Here is a 25,362-nt window from a genome sequence, read left to right on the forward strand (position 1 = left end):
AGCGGGACTGTATCAAAAAAAAAAAGTTTAGAGTTTATTATATTTATTATCTGCCATAGTCCTTCCAAATTCCTGTTCTCAGAAACTGGATTTCTTGCCTTGTAGTATTACACCTTTTTTTTTTTTTTTTTTTTTTTTTTTTTTTGAGATGGAGTCTCGCTCTATCGCCTAGGCTGGAGTGCAGTGGCGCGATCTTGACTCACTGCAAGTTCCGCCTCCCGGGTTCACACCATTCTTCCGCCTCAGCCTCCCGAGTAGCTGGGACTACAGGTGTCTGCTACCACACCCGGCTAATTTTTTTTTTTTTGTAATTTTAGTCGAGATGAGGTTTCACCGTGTTAGCCAGGATGATCTCGATCTCCTGACCTCGTGATCCGCCTACCTCAGCCTCTCAAAGTGCTAGGATTAAAGGCGTGAGCCACTGCGCCCGGCCAGTATTATACTTTAAAATAAACCCAGGCTCTTTTTTCCCATTAACATAACACAGTTTCAACTCTCTTTCCTACTGGAAAAGTCAAAGGTGTTTCCTGTTGCATATGCCTTGATACATATCTCTTTGGGGCATGTCCTTAATTTTAACTCTTCCTATCAAAGAAGACACCACTCATTTGGCTAAGAAACTCATTGCTTCTGAAAAGGCAAGTCAGAAATCTTTCTTCATTTCAGTCATTTCTGGCAAATGAAAACTAAAGTCAGCTCAAGGTTTAGCCCCTACTAGCTCCCCACCAGCATCAGATACAGCTATGAAGGGAAGCTACTTGTAATCATTTCAACCAAATCCAAAAGTCAGAGAATCAAATTATTTGTTCCATATTCCAACAGGTCCATCATTATGCAGTTTATCTTCCAAATTAAAACAATGATACTCTAAGATCAACATCTCTGCAGACATAGAATCAAAATTGAGCTTTACATTATTAGCAGGAGCAATATTTTAAGTGATAATACTCCCAAATTAAGCTGTGTGGATATAAGTATTTAGCAATATATTTCCCCACTGATTCCACAATATAAGTGTGTAAAATCTTAACAAAATGTATACTGTACTAGATAAAAGTCTATTCTGTTTAACAGTAAAAGGAATTACTTTAAAATACTTTTATTTCTGAACTAACAGTACAAATGCTATACAACTACCTCTGTATTCCAAATAAAACATGCTTTTAAAAAATTGCTCTAAAGAATGGAAAATATTATAAAACAAAACATATCAACCACTTTTGTGAGGAAACCCATTACTGAAGATTTAAGTAATCATCCTGAATAAACAAACAATAAACGATGCAAATCCCCCCTCACAAGTCAATTCTTTTGACACAGAATTAAAACTTTATCAAGTAGTTCATTACTGCAGCATATCAGTAATCAAACAATACATTTAGTAAATACATACAGTTCCAGAAAGGACATCATGAGGACAACAGTTGAGAAGGTGACTCTTGCATACTCTGTCATCACTGAATTTGATTCGTTGACGAGTAGTATCTCCTGTAATATAGAAGAGTTAATAACATTCAAGGTTAGACAACTGGAAAGTATTATTCTGAGAGCCCTACTATTACTAGCTTTTTATGTGTGGCTCTATACACACATTATAAATCAGCTCAAGAGGGATTAGTTTTTATATACATCCTACAGAAAAACTATTTTAGACAACATGCAGTTGCAGTAAGTGTACTGCATACATAATTCAAATAGTCAAAGTGAGAAAGCAATGCATTCTGTTAAATAGAGTACTTCAGAAAAGCATAGGATTTTAGAGCAGGAATGGACTTTAAAGATTATCGAGTCCAACTCCTTCATACTGCAGATGAGAAAACTGAGGCCCCGAGTGGTTAAGCAACTTGCAGACCCACTAAGAGAGTTTATACTGGTATACAATGTTCCCTTCTTGACACTAAGCATTGATACATTTTTATTTACAGTAATTGAAAAACATAAAAAATAATCTTGCAAACATTGCATACACACTGCGAATCCCCACTGAACCCCAGACGCCATTTCTTCCACTATTTTGTTCCAGCTGAAGTGTCTCCCTTTTGCTGCTGGGAGGAGTTAGAGAGGGTAGAATAACGCGTTTAAGAGCGTACAAACCTGGAAGAAGGACTTACACACCAGTCAAACAAAGGCACATTGCCTAAAGAAACGTTAACTTTAATGTGTCCAAAGGTTCCATACCTCCAAGTTTTATGTAGTCTGAGATTTTCTATACTGCCAAACTGGGTATGTTTAAATTCATTCTGTCTTCATATAACACAATACACCTACCTCCTAAGCAAAAGAAGCATCCAACCTGCTTATCAAATATGGCTATCTACTCAAAACATTAAAGAATCTACGAAAAAGAAAGGTAACTAGCTCCAGTAACAAAATACAGATGTTAGTTACAATTTTTTTGCTTAGAATCTCTTCGGAAAGACAAAAGAAAAAACTCATAAGGATGTTTCCTTTCTATATAGAATAAGCCCTAAGAAATGTAGGTGTTTTATCTTAGCCTTAAACTGATATACTATCGATGAATGAAAACCTACTGGTGAAATACTGAAGCGAGAACTATTGGTGCCAAAAGAGATATAAATACCTCTGTACTTCACATGATATGCCTGGAGCACTGCAAAAACTTTCGTGTAGGATGTGATTCAATCATTTAGTTTCTGTATTTTCACATGTAAGTAACAAAAAAGATTAAAATTTTACCCCTTTATATGGTCATATACTAAACAGCTTAACTTAAATTCAACTAAATACTATCATTTTTAGATGGGGTAAGATTTTGTTCAAATTGTTTTAACTTGGTTAAAGATATTTTCAAAACATTCTAATTTGCAACCAGGGTATATAAAATTTTAACAACAGTAATTTATAGTTAAAATGATGGCTTCAGAGCAGTTCAACAATAGGTTTTCTAGAAGCTCGTCTCTAGTAGGTTATTTTTGACACAATTTGGAATATTCAGTTTAGTGTTTACGCCTGCCACTATAATGAAAGTTATTTTGATGGTCCTTTTTCCTTTTAAACACAACTGCTTTTGTTCCACATTCATTAACACATCTGAAAAGTTAGCGATAACTCACGGCTTGGCGAATGCGGGGCCTTTCTGACACTCCCTTGCAGATTGAGGTAGGCAGGCATAGATACATTGAACCTTTACAAATAAAACAAGGGGCCAGATTGTTCATTTTGTATAGAATAAACTCTGCCAGCAATTTCAATACAGCATCTAGAAGTACATGTTGACTGTAAAGATTCTTTTATATAAAAACAAAAGTGAACAAAATCAGGGTGTTTCATTTTTAAAATACTGACTTAACAAGCACAACCCCAGATAACTGTATGACTGACTACAGGTAAAAGTCCAAAGCTGGAGCTCTGGACAATGTCTTTGAACCAAGTGGGGTTTTAAAAAATTATGTCTTTAAAAAGTATGTTTCATCAAGACTTTGGTGAGGACCTCAAGCTCATGTTAGAAAGGTACTATGATAAGCTCATATCAGAATGTCAATGCTATTTAATTACAGGCGTTTTGCTTCCTACCATTTAAGAAAAAAATTTCATTTTAAATCTGTACCCTAATTATATTAAGGAATTTTAAAATGATAAAATTTTAAAGTTGAAACAAAAAACAAAACAAAACAAAAAAACCCTTATGTATCTATTAGTTTTCCTGCTAAAAGTATCTAAATGTTTTGGTAATGCAACAGCAGAATCATTTCAGTGCTGTTAAACTAATGGCTCAGGCCTTAGAATAAAATCAGTATTCATGAAGTTTTACTAATCAAACACTTCATCAACTAGAGTAACTGATTTCTGCTTAACAACTTACATTCAAATATTAAGTTAATTGTGCCCTGAAGACACAGCTATCAGTTAAAACATGAACAATTCCTAATAGGAATATAGCAAACCAGCAAGTATCCCTAGTGAGTTTTTTCGTGTTTTTTTAAATTTTTATGGATACATAATAATTGTACACATTTTCCCTGGTGAGCTTTTAAAATCAGAATATGTTTCTATAAATGCCAAAAAGCATTTTAAAATAACTCCTCACCGCAAATGAATGGGTACTCCATAAATATTTGATAACTGTAGCAAACACAACAAATACAGCTATCAAATAGCAGCCATTATAGAAATCGTTAAAACAACGATATAATAAAATGCTTAATAATTTGAGATACAGAAATACTCTGAGAAGGAATAGCAACTGACTGTTTAATGATATTTTTAAAGTTCTGCTTAGGGACTTTAATAAAGGTTGACATTTTAAAACAATCTGGCTGCATAACTATGCAGTACTTAACAAATTTATTTGGGCTTATTCCATGGAAGTACAATTCAGCTAAATCAACAATGATTTTTAAAAGAAAAATGCTGGTAATTTGGTTTCTGTCAAGATATCTGGCCCAAACCATGTTTTTCGTAAGAAACTAGGTAAAACAGCGCCTACTTTATAAAAAGAAGAAGAAAGAACTGCAAATAGGAACCAAATCACCTTATAATACAAGAAATTATTTTCAATTTAATGTGTTTTATCTTTGGGTTTTGTGGGCATAAAGTCATATAAAAATAACCTAAATTATGGGGGGAAAAAGTATCCTGTCACACTGACATTGGATCCAAATCACAGAATCAAACCTATCAGTGACCGCATCTGCTGTGCTAGGCAATGGAATTACAAAGGGGCATATAAGACAAGCTCTCTCCCCACAAGGAGCCAATGATTTTGCTAAAGAAATAGGACATATTAATTTTTTAAATTTTTTCAATTTTTTTGTAGAGACAGGGTCTCACTACGTTGCCCAGACTGATCTCCAACTCCTGGCCTCAAATGACCCTCCCTCCTCGGCCTCCCAACATGCTGGGATTACAGGCAGGAGCCACTGCACCCGGCCGAGGATATATTAATGGAGTAATAAGTTATAATACAAGATAACATGATCCAAGTATCAAATGTATGTTTCAATTAGGTAGTACTTCAGGAATTTTTTTTTTTTTTTTTTTTTTTTTTGAGACGGAGTCTCACTCTGTCGCCGGGGCTGGAGTGCAGTGACCGGATCTCAGCTCACTGCAAGCTCCGCCTCCCGGGTTCACGCCATTCTCCTGCCTCAGCCTCCCGAGTAGCTGGGACTACAGGCGCCCGCCACCTCGCCCGGCTAGTTTTTTGTATTTTTTAGTAGAGACGGGGTTTCACAGAGTTAGCCAGGATGGTCTCGATCTCCTGACCTCGTGATCCGCCCGTCTCGGCCTCCCAAAGTGCTGGGATTACAGGCTTGAGCCACCGCGCCCAGCCCGGAATTCTTAGACTAAAGTTACCACCAAGAATGGAGATACTGGGAAAAGCTTCATGCAGTAAGTAGCCAAAATTTGAAGGAAAGACAGGACTTAGATCAAAGGAAAGTGGAAAAACAAGCACTACAACCTGGAGTAATAGCTTTGACAAAGCTTATAGACACCAAGAATGGAGATACTGGGAAAAGCTTCATGCAGTAAGTAGCCAAAATTTGAAGGAAAGACAGGACTTAGATCAAAGGAAAGTGGAAAAACAAGCACTACAACCTGGAGTAATAGCTTTGACAAAGCTTATAGAAACAAGGTTTGGGGGAACAGTCCTAAGTAAATCATATTTGGCTTTGGCAAATGCCTTCATGTAGAAGAATTGCAGAGTTGGGATCAGAACAACACTTTCTGAGTAACATTTGATTTCTTACAATTTTCATTTTTTAATCCAAAATTTTAGTGTATAAACAAAAAAAATTAAAATAATGGAACAGAAATCAGACGAAGTTACTTCTGTCAACAACAAAAAATATCCCACTTATAAAACCATGGAGCTCTGTCCTATAACCTCTGCAATAGTTAATCAGGCCTTGTATATAACTACACAGCCAAGTTTTTAGAATTAGAAACTTGATTTAGAACTCTAGCAAGTGTTTTTCATTTTAATAGAAACATCAACTTTTCTATTAATTCCTATTTTTACCAAGTTCTCTACCAAGCAACAACTCTCTTACCTCCCTCTTTTGTTCAACCCCTTCATGAGTTTCATGAATTACAATCTTTGAGAACACCTGAGTCACAAGTACACAATAAAAATGAGGATGCATATTATTCATCTCCAGGTCTGTCACCAATGTATCAGGGCCTAAGGTGGTACTGAGGCAGTCAGTTCCACTCAGGGAATATGGACAGGTCACTTTAAAAAGAGGCCTCCTCTCTAAATTTGACTCAAATACTGCTATTCTCAAAATCCCCTTCCGTATGTCAGGAGGGAAAAAAATAAGCCCACTGTAATTCCCAACACTTCCATTCTATGGTCCTGCCTTTTCTGAAACTTATATTAACACTTAAATTTTATTAGTAACATGACAACCTTAGCCTAGGTAGTATCTGACATGATTTTATACGTTGCATGCTACCTTCCCAATATCCACCCCCTCCCCCCAGTACTACCCACCCTCTCCCTCCCATACAAACAAGAAACCAAATCAACTTTCATAGATTTAGGTGCTATTTTAAAAACATCAAAATTTTACTTTACCCATTCTCTCCGATGCTCCCTGTATTTTTTTAAGCTGTGAGTGGATGACCATGCTATGTGATCAACAACTGTGAAGGCTAAGCAAAAGTGAACTGAGTTTAGTATTGTAATTTCAAAAGAACCTTAAAGTTTGTAATATTTGACATATTTAACGGTATGCAGAATCCTATTTTACTGTACATTATCAGGCATTCATGGCAAGCAATTAATAAAAACAATCAGTATTTATTTTGCACAGAATTAGCTTAGAGCTTAGCTTAAGAAAAACAAAGAGGGAAGAGAAAATGCAACAGCATACAAAGCAATGGAGACACTCCCATGTCTATAAATGGGGGCAGGGGAAGGGAAGCCCTCCCACATTCTCTAGTGTGGCAACTGAAGCCCTCCCCACAGGTACACTAGTTAAGGGTCACGTGTCACAGTGGGCTTGGGACAGGACAGTTTCCTTCCCTCTGAAATAAGATCCATAACCCTTCAGTGAAAGGAAAGCTAGAGCTCAAGAGGTGTACAACCAAAAGCTTAAAGTTTGTTTTCCTGACCCCCTGAATCCCTAAATGCAGAGAAATGTTCCTCCCTCCATTTCTTCCAACATAAGCTGCTGAGTTCACATAATAATGTGGGAACTGTATAAAGATCCACGGCCAATTTCTAGTCTAGCCCAGGGCAGGAAGAGATCTAAAGCAGTGCACAAGTAAAACCTTGTGTCACTGGGCACAGTGGCTCATGTCTGTAATCCCAGCACTTTGGGTGGCCAAGGCAGGCAGATCACCTAAGGTCAGGAGTTCAAGGCTAGCCTGGCTAACATGGTGAAACCCTGTCGCTATTAAAAATATAAAAATTAGCTGGGTGTAGTGGCACATGTCTGTAATATCAGCTACTCAGGAGGCTGAGGTGGGAGAATCGCTTGAACCTGGAAGAATTGGAGGTTGCAGTGAGCTGAGAGCGCCAATGCACTCCAGCCTGGCCCACAGAGCAAGGCTCTCTCTCTGAAAACAAGCAAACAAAAAACCCTTGTGTCTTCATGTGGAATCCAAGTAAAAGCAATGACTACTGCTGCACAGTAACTATTATACTAAGGAGCCAATCTGATCATTTTTACACCTTCCTCCAACTTTCTCACCCACTCTACCAAATTCTCCCACCTACCTTTGTTGTTCCTTTAGAATTCAGCTTAAAATCCACCTATACAAATCCTTTTGTAATTAACCTTTTAAAAAAACATTACTCCCTTACTACATGTTCCCTTGTTCATACATACACTCAGTTTAACCCACTGTATATTTAAACAGTCCAAAATATAGGGTTCATTTTACAAAAGGACTCATCACCATGTCTTAACATAATAATACAGATGCTTTGAAAACATTTAATATGTCTTGATCTATGTAAAACTTTCCAGGCATATATTTATTACATAAGGGAAGAAAGATTACTATGCCAAAGATGGCAATGGGAAAAAACAATTATGACAGTCTGCCTTCCAAATGTGACATCAAGTAATTTCTAATAAAACAAAGCAGCTTTCCTTTCCTCCAGAAAATGCAAACACAAGGGTGCCATACAGCTCAGAAAAGCTATCCTTCTTAATCTTCTGGTTCATATGGTCCCACAAGTTCATAATCAGAAATAAGTACTAGTATCACCCCCCACCATAATCCCCACGACAAGCCGAACATTTTAAAAATGCAATGCCCATTATAGAAGAAATTTCCAGAACAAGTTCTTCTTGCTAGATAAGATCAAAGATTAACAACGTTTTAAAATGTTAAAATCTGGCCCACTTGTCTGTGAAAATCCATATCACAAGATTATAAAGAATGAGACTGGGAAACAGCCTTGATAGCAGAAGAAAAAGCTTGTAGGATCTTTTGAAGCTAACCAGAATGGTGATGATGAAAATGTGAGAACAGGAATACTAAAGAATCTCCATTCCAAGGGCTCTATTCCATGCCCTGCACCTATCTTCTCTCACTGTATTAATACAAGCAAAAGGTCTTGGCAGCTGGCAGGGATCAATGCCATCATGTTTTGGGGGGTACCTGCTTTAGGAAATCTATCAGCTTATTTCTCTTCTTAAATTTACAAGAGACACCAGAAAAGCCTGAATAGTTACTTTAGGTCCTAAAATGGGTTATAAAGAATTTAAGATACATGGCATAAAAAGTTGCAGCCTGCTAAATTTTTTATGTTGATACTTGCAGAGCTGCAATTCTGATATAGTAACAACTGCACTCTGGATAGCTGGTGCCTTCTATCATCCAGAACTTTCTATATACAAAATTAGAAGTAATGAAAGCTATCTTTTGGCTACCAAGCAATAGCTGAAAAGATTCAAAGAAAAAGTGACTGGCTGATTTATCTATTAAAAAGGACAAGTTCTCATGAGCTGGTGATAGTTACAGAAGCCAACTAGAGCCTCCCTAAATCTAAAAAGAAATAAAAAAGAAAAAAAAAGATGAGTATATCAAAGGACAGAGGTGATAGACAACCCAATGATAAAGGAAGAAGCTAAAATGAAAAACAGATTACCATGAAGGAGACGTGCGCCTTAAAACTAAACAACACAGCAGAAATACCGCGTCACAGTGAATATACAACAAATTTACGAAAAGGGTTGCCTCTGGGGAAAGGACTGAGACCGTGAAGGGGACCACAAAAGACTTTATTTGTAATGCTTTATCCACTTCTTCCTAGTTTTTTTTTTTTTTTGAGACGGTGTCTCACTCTGTCGCCCAGGCTGGAAGTACATCGGCACCGTGTCGGCTCACTGCAACCTACGTCTCCTGGGTTCAAACAATTCTCCTGCCTCAGCCTCCCGGGTGGCTGGGATTACAGGCACCCACCACCATATCCAGCTAATTTTTATATTTTTAGTAGAGACGGGGTTTCACCACGTTGGCCAGGCCGGTCTTGAACTCCTGACCTCAGGTGATCCACCCGCCTTGGCCTCCCAAAGTGCTGGGATTACAGGCGTGAGTCACAATGCCCGGCCGCTTTATCCACTTTTTAAAATTTGACAAAAATATGCAAAATAACATTTGTTCAATCATATAGATGCTTGTTTGACCTCTGTACTTTTTAAAACATTTTTTTCAAATGCAGACACCTATAATCAGTATCATAGAACTTATTAAACATTCAAGTGTAATTATTCATTCCCATTAGATTTTTAGTCAAAACATGACAGAAGCAAATTATGTCTATAATCACTAAGAAAAGGAAATAAAGATATAACTAAAGCAACTCAGCAACCTGGGGATACTATGGAAAGGTAAGAATCTATTGCTATAAATAATTACTATATCCTAAAGCACACCAACCAATAAATATATAGAACACCATGTGCAGGGAAGCATTCCCTCTAACACAGTGGAGTAAATTAAATTGTAACAGGACTTTTTCAAATATTCATACATGGTGTCCAGACTCAGGTGAATCGACTGCTTAGTCCTAGCAACATGCCCTGCAGCTCTGCTCCCGTCGGTAATGCAGACTCACAGCCACTTCCCCTAGCATTTCTATCAGGCCTCTCTTTGATAAGCAGCTTCTCCCACAGTGGGGCACCTTTTACCATTCCCATTGTGGAATCAGTTGGTGAAATCCTGTGGAACCATCGACCCCCAGGACCAAAGCACTAAAGGAGAGGTGAGAAATTGAGCTAAATGAGGTAATTTCACCCTGGAGGTCTAGATGGACCTCTCTAGAGATCTCCTAGATCTCTCTGTCTCACAGGCTTGTATTTCTGTCCAGTCATTTCTGCTTACTGGCTTGGGTATATATATAGTTCAAACAGCTTTCCTTTCACATGAATACTCTATGGAACAGTAATTTCCAAAGTATGAGATCTGTACAAAAGATGACTTTAAGTGTTACATGATTTTGCCAACATAACTTTTAAATACCACTCACTTAGAAAATTATTAATCACAAGTCAAGAAAAAAAGTTCCCATTTTGCAACAGTACTTGCTTAATAAATTTAACAACTTCTAATTTTTAGCACAGGAACCCTAAGTGACAAGAGTCTAGTTAAAAAAACACATGGCCGGGTGCGGTGGCTCAAGCCTGTAATCCCAGTACTTTGGGAGGCTGAGACGGGCGAATCACGAGGTCAGGAGATCGAGACCATCCTGGCTCACACGGTGAAACCCCGTCTCTACTAAAAAATACAAAAAAACTAGCCGGGCGAGGTGGCGGGTGCCTGTAGTCCCAGCTACTCGGGAGGCTGAGGCAGGAGAATGGCGTGAACCCGGGAGGCGGAGCTTGCAGTGAGCTGAGATCCGGCCACTGCACCCCAGCCTGGGCGACAGAGCAAGACTCCATCTCAAAAAAAAAAAAATACTAGACTTTAGGGTTTAGTAATTATTTTGTTTTCATTGTATTTATTTTTATGGTGGTATAAACTTTCATTTTAAAATTAACTTAAAATTTTTACAAAGTGAGTTGACATAAAGGAAAACATTAAATAAATAGAAAACAGTAAAAAATAATAAAGGCAAGGCCAGGCATGGTGGCTCATGCCTGTAATCCCAGCACTTTGGGAGGCCAAAGCAGGTATATCACTTGAGGTCAGGAGTTTGAGACCAGCCTGGCCAACATGGCGAAACCTCATCTCTACTAAAAATACAAAAATTGGCAGGGTGTAACAGTGCACACCTGTAATCTCAGCTACTTGGGAAGCTAAGGTAATCACCTGAACCCGAGAGGCGGAGGTTGCAGTGAGCCAAGATCAGGCTGTTGCAGTGAGCCAAGATCAGGCTACTGCACTTCACGCCTGGGTGACAACAGACTCTGTCTCAAAAAAATAAATAAAAATAAATAATAATAATAAAGGCAATAAGTGTGACAAACATTCAGGAAACATTTATCTAGAAGAGGGTTTCTCAAACTTTTAATGTGTATCAGAATCACCTGGAAGGTTTCTAAAAACATAGATTACTGGGGCCTATTCCCAGAATTTCTGACTCAGTAGGTGGATCCAAGAATTTGCATTTCTAACAATACAAGGTGATGCTGCGGTGATGTTGATTTGCTGGTCCAAGGACCACACTTTGAGAATAACTAAACCAGAACAGTGACCAACAAGCTTTTTGTTAAAGAGTCAAATGGTAAATGTTTCAGGTTTGCAGGCCATATGACTCTGTTGCAACCATTCAACTCTGTTGTCATAAGTCAAAGCAGCCACAGACAATATGTATATGAATCAGCATGGTTGTGTTCCAATAAAACTTTATTTACCAAAAGCAGGAGGCCATAGTGCCAGTCCCTGATCTAAAACATACCCTCAAGTAACTTTAACTATTAGTTAAACTATTAAAGTTACTTTAAGAGAAGAGTCTACCGTTTAAACAAATAGCAGGGCAGAATACAGAAAAGAACAGCCAGGTAATTACTATAGATACTATCCAATAATTATCAGTTAACTCTTAAAAGAAAAAACTGGGGTCTGCAGAAATCTAAGGTATTAAGAAGATTAAAAACAAAAACCATTTACCATATTCAGGAGACAAGATTCAGCAAGGGCAGCTGGTTAAATTCCTTTCATGTTGAGTCAAGTAAGTCAAACATCAGTTGTACATGGTTCACAACTACATTGGAACATATGGGTCAATACTGAGTGCTTTTTGGAAAAGAAGTTTTAAAGATTCTTTTCTATGCTAATAGCAAAATATGACATTTATTCAGTTGAATGGACTTCATGTTACTTTCTGACGGCTTTGACTTCTCAAAGTCCTAAGTTATTTAGTTCAAACAAAAACATGGAGCTGCAGATGATTTCAGAGTTTTTACAAATTACTTTTCTCTATATCCTCAATAATCTAGCAAAACTGATCTACTTTGGCCCTGCCTCCCAATATCTACTCTAGCTGCTGCTAGTGCATGAGAACCTAAACAAAAAGGAAACAGAATAGCTTTTCTGCAAGTTCTGAATTCACAAGATGCCAGTCAGAAACTTACCCTCATTTACTCCCTCACTCTTTTTCCAGCAAGATGTTCCAACTTCCTTCATCTTCTTATAGTTTCTTAGTAGACTGATTAGTAGTTATGTCAACTGCTTATTTCCTCAAGAACTCTACATACTAACAGCAGCAGGCTTTAAGGATTCAGTCCTTTTCAAGCACTTTTCTGGAATTCCATCTTTGGGGAGTACCTGCCTCCTTTAACTAGTCTTGCCCACTTACTGACCTTTAGTTTTAAACCATCTGCCTGTCTTCTCAATCCTCCTGCTTGCTGAACTCACAGCAACTTTAAGCTTCAATGCGTTGTATGAACCACCTGTTACTGAAGAGTACCTGATTCACTAAACCTGACCTTGATCCATGACACCTCATGGCCATTGAATTCCTATTGCCCATCTTGAACATGTAGAACACTACCGTCTATCCTTATATGACAACATCCAACCTAAACGACAATAAAGAATTTACTTGCTCCTTATAGAACTGATGCAGAAATAGACAAAATGATTTTTCTTTGTTTTGCTTATATTTACCTGAAGTAAAAGAATGTCTCAGAAGCATATGCTTACTTGAGGAGAGCTAAACAACTGTAGAGAATCCAGGAACGATGCAATGTTATATGAAGTGATACTTTTATTGTTTTCTGGGCTGCTGTGTAGATAGAAATATTATTCAGAGTTCAAAATGCAAAATGAGGAAAACTTTTCTTTTTTCATTGATTCACTATGCAGGTGCTTTCAGTGTTTTGGATATACCTGAAACTCTGATAAAGTTAAACAGTTAACTGAAACTCACAGAAACTACTGTTTAATCCTATAGAATTCCTTATATTAAAGAATTTACAAGCTCTAGACTAAGAAACATCCTGTTGTTATTTCAAAAATGTCTGCTTATACATTAAAGGCTCCGCCTCCTTCACTTAAAATGAACAATCCAAGTGGAATAAAAGAATGGCTTATAACTGACCAAAAAATGAATATGGTTCATTATGTTAATGAGAAAAAATTAAGAGAAAATGTTTTCAATGTTGATGAAAAGTCAAGGAACACAGATTACAGTAAAGATGATTTTATAAATAAAATCCATTAAAGAACGCACTACTTCAAACTTTGGTTCAGTAATTTTGCAGAAAGGCACAAATGTCATACTATCCTACAGATTATACGGGTATGTATTACTAATCTTACATTAGCAACAGGTAAATGGCTTTCCTAACTGTATTTTCCTGGGTATGAGGATGAGTGTGAGTATCCTTTCAGTTTTATATCCCACAAACTATAACTACTGTACAACTGATCAGCAAAAACATTATGATTAATATATTAAATGAGGAAGTATATCCTACAATTTAGAAAGATTACCTACAATTTAGAAAGATTAACATTTAAAATAGTTAAAATTATTGAAAGTTTTAACTTGCCCAAAACAGTCCCTAACCATAAGGGACAACTAATGATGCTATAAAATTCTATCTAACGTTCCTAGTCTACTTGTTGTTTTGGAGGGCAGGCTGCCATTCCTGGCCTATTTTAATCTTTCAAAGGTGGTCTCTGCTCCCATTTAAAGGTAAAAGCAATTAAGAGATACAGAACCCTCAGAATTACCTTCTGTAACTTACCTAATTTCTAAGCTTAAAATGTAATCTAGGCTGGGAGTAGTGGATCACCTGAGGTCAGGAGTTCGAGACCAGCCTGGCCAACGTGGAGAAACCCCGTCTCTACGAAAAATACAAAAATTAGCCAGGCGTGGTGGTGGCCACCTGTAATCCCAGCTACTCGGGAGGCTGAGGCAGGAGAATCACTACCCAGGAGGTGGAGGTTGCAGCAGTGAGCTAAGATTGTGCCACTGCATTTCAGCCTGGGCGACAGAGACCCTATCTCAAAAAAAAAAAAACAAAAAAACAAACAAAAAAGTGTAATCTAAATCCACGGCCTCAATTTTATTTAATTCTTATTGCATGCATCTTCCTAGACTTTGCTGGGATCAAGACCAGAGACTTATGACCAAACCATATTCTTTGGCAAAGGGGCTTTAGCTAAGGAACATCCTTGCAATTAATCCAACTAAGCAAAAATGATCCTAGTCTGTGTGAGGGGACTGGGTTCTTCCAACCGTCACACAGACAATTCTCAAACTGTTTCTTGGATTTTCCTGTGCACCTCCTCCCTGCTTTTAAATAGAATGAATATGTTTAGGGAAAACAAATTATCCCTCTCCCCTCTGCTAATACTAACAACTAAAACAAAGATATTTATAAAACGTAATGAAGCATAAATAAGATAAAATAAGATACCAGTAATTACTATCTACTTACAGCTCCTCCTTTCTAAAAAAACTTAAAATATATTTATTTTTCAACATTTCTGAGTATAACATAGGAAATTATTTGGTTTCCCATATAACAAATTACAGATTTAACTTGAGGCAAAAAAGGTGAAGTAAGTGACTTACCCAAGGTTACAATTAGAGGTACAGCTGGGGCTAGAAACCAGGTCTCCTGAGTCTCAGCCCAGTGCTCTTTTCCTTAGCCCATGATGCCTTATCAGAAAAATCCAAATACAGTCAGACCCCCAGTTATATGGGTATGAGTTACACTGATTCACATATACAAACTTTATATAGTGTGACCAATGTTTCAACTCACGCGGTACCCTGCTTCCATTTATGCAGTATGCCAGGCATCGGCACGATTTTCAGTGGCACACAGGCGGTTGCCACCACCAGGGCCCTAGGCAAAATTGCAAAGAAGGCAGAGTTTGTCTTTGGCCCTCCCACTTCCCTTATGCATTCCTCTCCCACCTCCTGGCAGTCCCCCTGCCCAGCCTCCCGGCACCATCATGCTGCCCTCAGATCGTCTAAAGCCCCCAACTTCCACCACTCACCCAGGAATGCCCTTTCTTGAAGTGCCCAGTGATCCAAAATTACCTCTACAATTCTCTGCTAACAAAATTCCTACTCCTAAGGATTCCAGTGAAGTTTAGGTAATCTAAATGATTAATTGCTTTATGTAATTCAAGTTAAGGTATATTTAACAGACTTAAATCTCCAATGAATTTTAAAAGGAACTAATTAAAAACTGCTGGGAAGGGGAAGGGGAAGAAACCTTGAGCGGGTGAGGAGGTAATGTTTTCCCAAAGCCCCAGGACTCTGTGCCACTTCAGATTCCTTCACAGACAGGACACTAAGGGCTGAGGGGATCACCGCCACCTTGAACCCCACTACCAAAAAAGAGAGTAGCTGCTTTATAGTCTCTGGAATTTTTTTTTTAAAAAAGGACAGAGTTGCCTTAAATACCCTCCTACCTACCTTTTCCATCTCTCTCCCACCTCCTGGATCCCCATTTCCACCTCTTAGTGCCAAAGACACCCAACAGCGTTCCCATAAGCTGTTTGTGTGTCCAATACAAGGCTTCCCATTAAGTGGTTTCAAATTACATGGTGTTATTCAGGGGACGTTTCCATGTTCCCCTATCCCTGGGTAACTTGAAGTTGACTGTATGCTAAAAAAGAACAATCCTAATTATTAAAAGTCCTGAATCATAAAATGATATATATAAACTCATTAAATGGTAAGAAAAAAAAAAAGTTCTGATTCTTATTTTGCATATATAGGATTTTGATATCTAAAAAAAACTCCACTCAATTATTTTTCCTTGAAAGTAGAATACTTTTTACTTCTGACCCAATACAACAGTGAAAATCCAGTCATTTCAGCTAAACAATACTGTGGACTCGTAAATATGAGTTCAATCATAAATCCTCTAAGTCTGAAGGTCAAAAAAAAAAAAATTCCAGTAACAGACACATAAAAAAATACACAAAATGGATTTTAAGAAATCCATGTTTCTGCTGACTACACACACAGAAATATATATATTTAAATTTAGCTTTGCAATACTAGACGGGCTGCCTAATTCAGAAACTTATCAGGAGATGGTTTACCTTGATCCAACTACCCTCCCAGTAAAACTAAGAAATCCAATCCATGAAGAAGATCCCAAAAATGGTATCCATCAAGGATTAAAAGGATCATGTAAAGCAAGTCTTAAATAATTTCTTTAATTTTATTACACAGATTAGTTACTCTATTAGCTAGGATCCAATGAAGCCCGTTCCCAATACCCTCTCTCATGTTGGAAAAGGAAGAATGTTAAGACATGCTGCAGTGATAAAACAACCATTCTTACCTAAACGTGAGAAATGGTAACAGTTAAAAGTTTCTCCAGTGGCATTTTAACTTAATGTTAACTTTCCATACAAAACTAATTTCCTTCCCAATCTTTCCTCTCTACACAACAAGTAGGTTTGCCATCTACACCTATTTGTCCATATGTTCTACAAAGAAAAGTTCCCAATATGGGTTTTTATTAAAACTGAAAATGTGAACACTGAAAAGCCACTCTATGCACTGCTGAAAGATTTGAATGCAATGAAGTTTTTAAAATCTACTCATATTTTGCTGTAAAGCCCTCATGTAAATTAAAACAGTAACTTAAAAACTAAATTTAAGATGTGCCTTTTCTCTTAAATCAATACACTTAAATAACCTGTCAAGAAAAAAAGCATTTCCTAAGTGGCTAAGAAACTATCTGCCTCAACAAACACATAAAAACTACCAAAGATTTTGCTGTGTTAAGAAAGTAATAAACTAGACCTTTCCTACATATTTAAATGGATTTAAGTTGAATTTGAGAGTACATTACTAATTATCATCACCAAAAAAGCAACAGCATTTCATCATTTTATTTAGAAATTCTCTTTATGACAAAGGATAATCCAGCAATTAAGGGCTCTCTATACAGAATCTAAACTAAGCGCCTGAAAGGATCTTTGTTCTCCTCAATTCTACTTCACTGGGTACCAAATTTTCAAAATCGTTCTATTTGGGGCACATGCAAGATTTGTCAATATTTACTGAACAAAGCCTCTATTAAATTGTCTAACAAAATGGAGGTCTCTCGGAAAAACAGGCCATAACATGTTCCTTCTCACAAAATGGGGCCAAACACACCCACTTAAGAAACCATGGTTTGGGTCAGATTTTCCATAAAAACGGTTGTTTCTGTGGGGCTCGAGGGTGCATCTCTGGGACTGGGTTAGTAATAAAGGTTTCCTCCTGACCCAGGAAGAGGAGGAGGGGGAAGCTTCTCTCTAGGTACTCTGGAGGACGGCGGCGAGGGATGATCCCAAAGCTCTGGGTTAAGGAATCAGATCGGGGGTGGAGGCCTTAGCCGTCCGCAGGTACCTAACCAGCGACAAAACTGGCCCCCCACTACGCAAGAGAGACGCGGGCTCTCCCGTCCCAGCCAAGTCAACATTAAAAGCACAAACTCTCCTTTCTGCCTCCAGGCCCCGCCTCACTCCATTGGCAGTAGTTCCCGCCAATCCGCAAGGTCACCGCCCCCCATGCCCGCCTGCCAAGCCCTGATTGGATGGGACGGGGGCCGGGGACCTCGTGTTACCAATCTGGGAGCCCCTTACTCAGCCACACGCGCGCGCCCAGGTGCGCCCTCGGAACCCCTTCCCTTCGCCGTCCCCGTCCCCTCCCCCACCCCCAGGGCCCTAGCAGAGACTTACCGTCCCGGGAGGTGCCCATCAACTGGTCCAGCATCGCGCGCATCTGGGCCTGCGCCGACATGGCGGCGGCGTAGCGGGCGGACGGGCGGGGGTGGGGCGCAGACCGAGCCCTTTTGGGCGGGGGAAGAAGGGGAAGGGATGGGGGAAGGTGCGCTGCTGTCTCGGTGGCCGCCGCCGCCCCGAGGCTTGCGGAAAGGGAGCCGGAAGGGTTGCGAGAGAGTCCGGACTGCGCTCCTCACGACGACGTGTACGTGGAAGACGACAGCCCCCGACAGCGACCCTCGTGCCCTCACTCTCCGTCCGGTTCTTGGGACAGAAGCGACACAGGCCAAACGAGCTCTCGCCTTCAACACCGCCACCCGCCAGAAGCCGTCAACCCCCCCTCCAAGCTCTGACGCTGCTCGCCGCCACCGTCGCCACGACGGGAGCGCGCACGCTCCTCGCGCTTAGTCGTTTCCCGCGGGGTCTCCACCAACTGGCATCCAGCTGTATCGCTCCGCCCGCCCCTCCCGAGTGGAGTTCCACCCTAACGGCTCTGGGCGCGTGCACGCGCGCTCCTCCCGCTCCTTTCCCCTGGATCTCGCGATATTCTGGTTCCTTAACTGACTGTCCAAGCCGGATCCGCCCCGAGGCGCCAAACCTTAGGCTCCCTCCGGGCTGTAGGGCTGGCGGCTAAGGCTGCGCGGCCCGCGGTGATGGCGATTCAGACCCAAATTAGCAAAATGCTCTAGAGGCTTAGCCTGGGCAGAAAGTAAGTAGAGACCATGCCCATTGCAGACCCGACTGCGGTCAGCCTCCTTGGCGTCTGAGGTGGGCGTGCTTGGGGCGAACGCCCGCCCCGAGTGGCGTGGACGCGTCCTGGTTCTCGTGCGCCTTTGCCGGCCGGGAGCAGCCCTGTCTCGCCGCCGCCGCCGCCGCCGGGGCCGCGTTTCTTCCGTTGCGTGGGGCTTTAAGGCTCCTCGGCTGGGAAGTGTCAACTTCAGGAGAAAGCATCCGAAAGTAGTACCCTAGGAAACAGGCGCGCCGACCCATTCGGATTCATCGTTACCTACAAGGTCACGAGCGGCTTAGTCTGAATGTGAAACCATCAAAACTCAGCGTATTCTGACCTACAGGAGAGGCGATCTCGTGGAGCCGGGAGCCAGCGGCGCTGACCGCGGGGAAGCCTGGGTTCTGAAGCCCGGCCCGTGACTGACTGGGGCCTTGGCTTTAGTTCTACCCCTGGTAGGATTCATGGAGGTGGTCACACGTCTCCTATGGCGTGGCTGTGAGAACAAACTGGAATAAAATACTTAGCCCAGAGCCTTTCCCTGGTGTTTCTAAAATCTGTTTTAGTAAAATATTTATTCCTTGCCGGGCGCGGTGGCTCACGCCTGTAATCCCAGCACTTTGGGAGGCCAAGGGGGGCGGATTGTCTGAGGTCAGGAGTTCAAGATCAGCCTGGCCAACGTGGTGAAACCCTGTCTCTACTAAAAATATAAAAATTAGACGGGCGTGATGGCGGGCGCCTCCCCACTTACTCGGGAGGCTGAGGCAGGAGAATCGTTTGAACCTGGGAGACGGAGGTTGCAGTGAGCCGAGATCACGCCACTGCACTGCAGCCTGGGCGACAGAGCGAGACATCGTCTAAAAAAAAAATCCTTAAGTAAGACATATAGGTCAGTGTGCAGTAAGAAAAGTTGCTTAAAAAGAAATTTAAAACGGTAAGAAAAATTAATGAGTTAATAAAATCAAATGTTTAAGAAGACAAGCACTTTCTAGATACTTTGAAAAGAAATAATAGAGATTTGTGTTCCGTTAACATTATATATTCATCGCCTTGGAACTGTTATTAGCAGATCATTAAAAAACATGAATAGTAGTAATAGTCCCAAAATTGCTTTAAATGTATATTGCAGCTGGGAGCGATGGCTTATGCCTGTAATCCCAGCACTTTGGGAGGCAGAGGCGGGCGGATCACCTTGAGGTCAGGAGTTCAAGACCAGCCTGACCAACATGGTGAAATTCCATCTCAACTAAAAATACAAAAATTAGCCGGGCATGGTGGCGCGCGCCTATAATCCCAGCTACTCCGAGGCTGAGGCAGGAGAATCACTTGAACCCAGGAGGTGGAGGTTGCAGTAAGCCGAGATCATGCCACTGCACTCCAGCTTGGGGATAGAGCAAGACTCTATCTCAAAAATAAATGCATATTGGGCCAATAAAAATTTTTGAGGCGAGACGTGGTGGCTCACACCTGTAATCCCAGCACTTTGGGATACCAAGGCGGGTGAATCATGAGGTCGGGAGTTTGAGACCAGCCTGGCCAACATGGTGAAACCCTGTCTCTACTAAAAATAGAAAAAATGAGCTGGGTGTGGTGATGTGCGTCTGTAATCCCAGCTACACGGGAGGCTGAGGCAGGAGAACTGCTTGAACCCAGGAGGCGGAGGTTGCAGTGAGCCGAGATGGCGCCACAGCACTGCAGCCCGGGTGAGTGTTAGACTCCATCTCAAAAAAAAAAATTTTTTTTTAATCACGTTATCTTTAGTGATAGACAAAATAGCTTCTCGCCAGTTATTCAGAGAACTCTGAATTCCAAACTCCGAATACTAGGATATCCTTTGGGAACTGATTACAATAATAGAAAAATGTGGAAATTAATATGTCTTAGAGGGATGCACTATTATGTACACAATGTGATCTGACCCTGAAAAACAATGTATTTAGGGAAATACACTAAAACGAATAATTATGTTTTGGTGAAGAGATTTGAGTTCTTGTTTATATTTCAGATGTCTCTTATAAATAGCATATAATTGGGGATTAAAAATAGTCTATACAATACGTAATGATCAAAACTGAGGAGTGAAATTGAGGAATGAATTAAGTGATGTTCACTCTTTGAAGCATTATTTATATTCATGTAATTACTCCTGCGTTTGGGTTTAAAACTCTTATTTTTGTCTATCTGTCTCACCTATTTCTTATTTTGTCTATTTATCTCACCTATTTCATGTTTTCTCATGTTTCTTGCCTGATTTTTACTCATTCCAATTTTTTCTACTCTAGTAGTGTGGAAGTTTCATTTTATTATATTTTTGTTCTTTCAGTGATTACCCTAGAAGTTATAATGTGTATCCTTGAGGTATCAAACTCTAATTTAATCAATACTTTTATACCCCCCTCCACCAAGAGAGGTAATACAAGAAACCTAGAAAACTAACTCCATTTACTCTCATCCCAAGTTACATGCTCTAGTTATCAGGTCTTATTTTTTAAAACCAAGTTTTATATAATCAGTGTTCTTTATTTACCACTTATTTTGCTCTTCATTCCTTCGTAAATCTCTGCCTGTCCATCTGGGATCATTTCCCTTTTGTCTGAAGTTTATCCTTTAGCACAGGAGTCAGCAAGCTACGGTCCACAGGCCAAATGCAGCCCACGGCCTATTTTTGTGAATAAAGTTTCATTCGAATACTGCCAGGCTCGTTCATTTATGTATTGTTATGGTTGCTTTTGCCCCACAGTAGAGTTGAGTGGTTTGTGAGGGATCCCATACTGTGTGGCCTACAAGACTCAAATATTTACTATCTGACTCTTTTTTAAGACGGGGTTTCACCATGTTGGCCAGGCTGGTCTCAAACTCCTGACCTTAAGTGATCCACCCGCCTCCGCCTCCCAAAGTGCTGGGGTTACCAGGGTGAACCACTGTGCCCGGCCTGACTATAAAGTTTGCCTCCCTTGCTTCAGGGTTTGCTTTTGTGTTGGTCAGCTAGTTGGGAGAAAGCTCCCATTTTGTTTATCTAAAAATATCTTTATTTTGCTTTAAATTCTAGATGGATATTTTTATCAACTAAATCCGAGGTTGGAGGTTCCTTTTTTTTTTTTTTTTGGTGATAAAGTCTTGCTCTGTCACCCAGGCTGGAGTGCAGTGGCGAGATCTTGCCTTGGCTTACTGCAGCCTTGGCTTCCTAGGCTCAAGTGATCCTCCCACCTCAGCCTCCCAAGTAGCTGGGACTGCAGGTATGCACCACCACACTGAGCTAATTTTTAAAATTTTTCTTGTAGAGACAAGGTCTCCCTATGTTGCCCAGGTCGGTCTGGAACTCCTGGGCTCAAGCAATCTGCCCACCTCAGCCTCCTGAAGTGCTGGGATTACAGGTGTGAGCCACCACGCCCAGTGGTTATTTTCTTTAGGCACATACATTCTACCTGACCTTTTACCCTCCACTGCTTTTAAGAAGTTAGTTCTATTTTTCACTCTTTTAAAGATAGCTGACTACTTTATCATGCTGTGGACTCATTGAACAATGAGCCTTCATTCATTCATTGAGAATCCATCAACTAACATCTTTTGTCAATTTAGGAAATTCTTAGCTCTTACCTCCTCAGATATTGCCTCTCTCATCAACTTCTGGACATTCAAATACATGCATATTAGATAGTTTTCACTGTATCCTCTCTTATCTCTTTACTCTCAGTTTTGCACTTTTACCTTGGTCTTTCAAAGCTGATGCCTTTTTCTGACAAATTTTATAGTTCACTAATCTTATTATAGAGCTGTATCTAATTTGTTAAATCCATCAGTTGAATTATTTTTCAGTTCTAGAATTTGTATCAGGTTGTTTATCAAACCTATAATGTCATTTTATAGTTTCTGGTTCCCTGATGAAATTTCCAAGCTTGGGGGTGCTGCTTTTTTTTTTTTTTTTTTTTTTTTTGAGATGGAGTCTCGCTCTTTCCCCCAGGCTGGAGTGCAGTGGCCGGATCTCAGCTCACTGCCAGCTCCGCCTCCCGGGTTTACACCATTCTCCTGCCTCAGCCTCCCAAGTAGCTAGGACTACAGGCGCCCGTCACCTCGCCCGGCTAGTTTTTTTTGTTTTTTTTTGTTTTTTTTAGTAGAGATGGGGTTTCACTGTGTTAGCCAGGATGGTCTCGATCTCCCGACCTCGTGATCCGCCCATCTCGGCCTCCCAAAGTGCTGGGATTACAGGCTTGAGCCACCGTGCCCGGACTTGGCTGCTTCTTTGACCTTAGTGAACAATTGTTGTGTAATCTGGGTTGGCCAGTTCTAAGGTTTTTTGTGGTCTGTTGTTCGTGTTGGTTCTCACATATGAAGTCTTTTCTTGTGTGTCTGGTTTTCTTTGTGTGCTGAACATGTATTTGTAAAAAAAAAAAAAAAAAAACAGGTATAGAAATAATATAAGCCCTAAGTATAGGATATAATCCTTTCTTCCTCCAGAGAGGATTTTTATTTTACTTTGTTAGGTAATTGAAGAGATTACTAGTCAGGAACCACCATAATACAGGTTCAACGCCTCATTTTGTCTTGACCAACAAATGACAAAAATCTAGGCGGAAAGTCTGGCTAGGAGGCTGGGTGGGCACCATGGCTCACACCTGTAATCCCCACACTTTGCGAGATCCAGGCAGGAGAATCACTTGAGGCCAGGAGTTTGAGACCAGCCTGGGCAACATGGAGAAACCCTGTCTCTACAAAAAGTAAAAAAAAATAAAAATTAGCAGAGCATGTTGTGCGCCAGTAATCCCAGCTACTCAGAAGCCTGAGGCAAGAGGCTCTCTTGAGCCCCATGTGGTCGACTGCAATGAGTCATGACCTTACCACTGCACTCCAGCCTGGACAACAGAGCAAGACCCTGTCTCAAAAAAAAAAAGTCCAGCAAGATTTTTTTGTTTTGTTTTATTTTACTTCCAATTCACATTTGGGATTGAATTTCCGGGTCCAAGCTTCAAGTGGGTGTGATTTATTGGAGTCCCTACCTTTGTGAGCCTAAACTGCTTTTTTTCTCTCAGTCCTACAGCCCACTCAAAGTGCAGCTCGGTTTCAATACTGAAGCTATTTCTACTAAATTGACAAATGCTGGCAGGGTATGGTGGCTCATACCTATAATCCCAGCACTCTGGGAGGCCAAGGCCAGTGGAGAACTTGAGGTCAAGAGTTCGAGACCAGCCTGGCCAACATGGTGAAACCCCATCTCTACTAAAAATAAAAAAAATTAGCCAGTTGTGGTGACACGTGCCTGTAATCCCATCTACTCCGGAGGCTGAGGCAGGGGAATCGCTTGAACCGGGGAGGCAGAGGTTGCAGTGAGCCAAGATCATGCCACTGCACTCCAGCCTGGGTGACAGTGAAACTCTGCTTCAAAAATAAATAAATAGACAAATGCCATCCAGCCAACAATGTGTCTTTGTGTGCTACACTACTTGTCTTGGTTGTCTTCTCCTATGTTCTGACCCAGCATTTCACTACTAGTTTTATTAGCTCTTTAATGATTTTAAGAATTTAAAAAAATTTTTGACTTTTTTTTCAGTTGTCTTCAACAGAAGGGTCACTCCAAATTGCCTAGACTGTCATTAACAGAATTGGAAGTTTGTTCTCCTGTTTGTACATTTTTTCAATTTTTTATTTTATTTTACTTTTTTGAGACCGAGTCTCTATCGCCCAGGCTGGAGTGCAGTGGCGTGATCTCTGCTCACTGCAACCCCCGCCTTCCAGGTTCAAGTAATTCTCCTGCCTCAGCCTCCCGAGTAGCTGGGGTTACAGGTGCCAGCCACCATGCCCAGCTCATTTTTTGTATTTTTAGTAGAGACGGGGTTTCACCATGTTGCCCAGGCTGGTTTCAAACTCCCGAGCTCAGGCAATCTGCCTGCCTGCCTCGACCTCTCAAAGTGCTGGGATTACAGGCGTGAGCCACCATGCCTGGCCTTCAATTTTTTTTTTTTTTTTTTTTTGAGACTTGCTCTGTCACCAGGCTGGAGTGCAGTAGCGCAATCTAGGCTCACTGCAGCCTCCGCCTCCTGGGTTCAAGCAATTCTCCTGCCTCAGCCTCCTGAGTAGCTGGGACTACAAGCACCTGCCACCATGCCCGGCTAATTTTTGTATTTTTAGTAGAGATGGGGTTTCACTATGTTGGCCAGGATGGTCTCTGACCTCATGATCCACCCGCCTTGGCCTCCCAAAGCAAAATTTTTAAATGTTGTAACTATGTATTCATCTTAGCATCTGAAAAAGAAAAAAAAATCTCTGTATGTCTATGTCTACATTTTAGCAATGATAACCATTCCTCTTCCAGGAACAAGGTCTCAGAGGGAAACAAAATCATATAAAGTAGGGTTGAACTATACATTTAAAACTAGGTAATTAAAACAGAATAGGTACAAGTAACATGTTTTGCTAGCTGTCCACAACAGACAACTCTTCAATTTATTGTAATTTATGAACTAAACATGGTAAATAAAGGCTATTTCATACAAATTAATATTGCAGTTATATTTGGGACATCAGTA

The 25,362-nt window shown here is 40.5% G+C and overlaps 1 protein-coding gene across 5 annotated transcripts in view; it reads right to left on the reverse strand.

Moving 5' to 3' along the window:
• The window catches only part of LUC7L2 (LUC7 like 2, pre-mRNA splicing factor), a 74,840-nt gene extending 56,291 nt beyond the window's left edge, over window positions 1–18,549 (reverse strand). The window contains exons 1-5 of one of the 5 annotated variants that reach the window (XM_017880369.1): window positions 18,073–18,157; window positions 14,948–15,224; window positions 6,539–6,615; window positions 3,075–3,145; window positions 1,394–1,488 (exon numbers count right to left, since the gene is read on the reverse strand). In XM_017880369.1, the coding sequence (XP_017735858.1) occupies window positions 1,394–1,488; window positions 3,075–3,132 (153 nt within the window). In that variant the 5' untranslated portion in view covers window positions 3,133–3,145; window positions 6,539–6,615; window positions 14,948–15,224; window positions 18,073–18,157. Of the gene's footprint in view, window positions 1–1,393; window positions 1,489–3,074; window positions 3,146–6,538; window positions 6,616–12,030; window positions 13,145–14,947; window positions 15,225–18,072 lie in introns of all 5 variants that reach the window. The other 4 variants (XM_017880370.1, XM_017880371.1, XM_017880372.1 and 1 more) reach the window with 4 other exon arrangements.
• Window positions 18,550–25,362: the final 6,813 nt, after the last annotated feature.

This window comes from Rhinopithecus bieti, unplaced genomic scaffold (assembly GCF_001698545.2).
Source record: "Rhinopithecus bieti isolate Rb0 unplaced genomic scaffold, ASM169854v2 scaffold_11401, whole genome shotgun sequence".
Taxonomy (NCBI): Eukaryota; Metazoa; Chordata; class Mammalia; order Primates; family Cercopithecidae; genus Rhinopithecus; species Rhinopithecus bieti.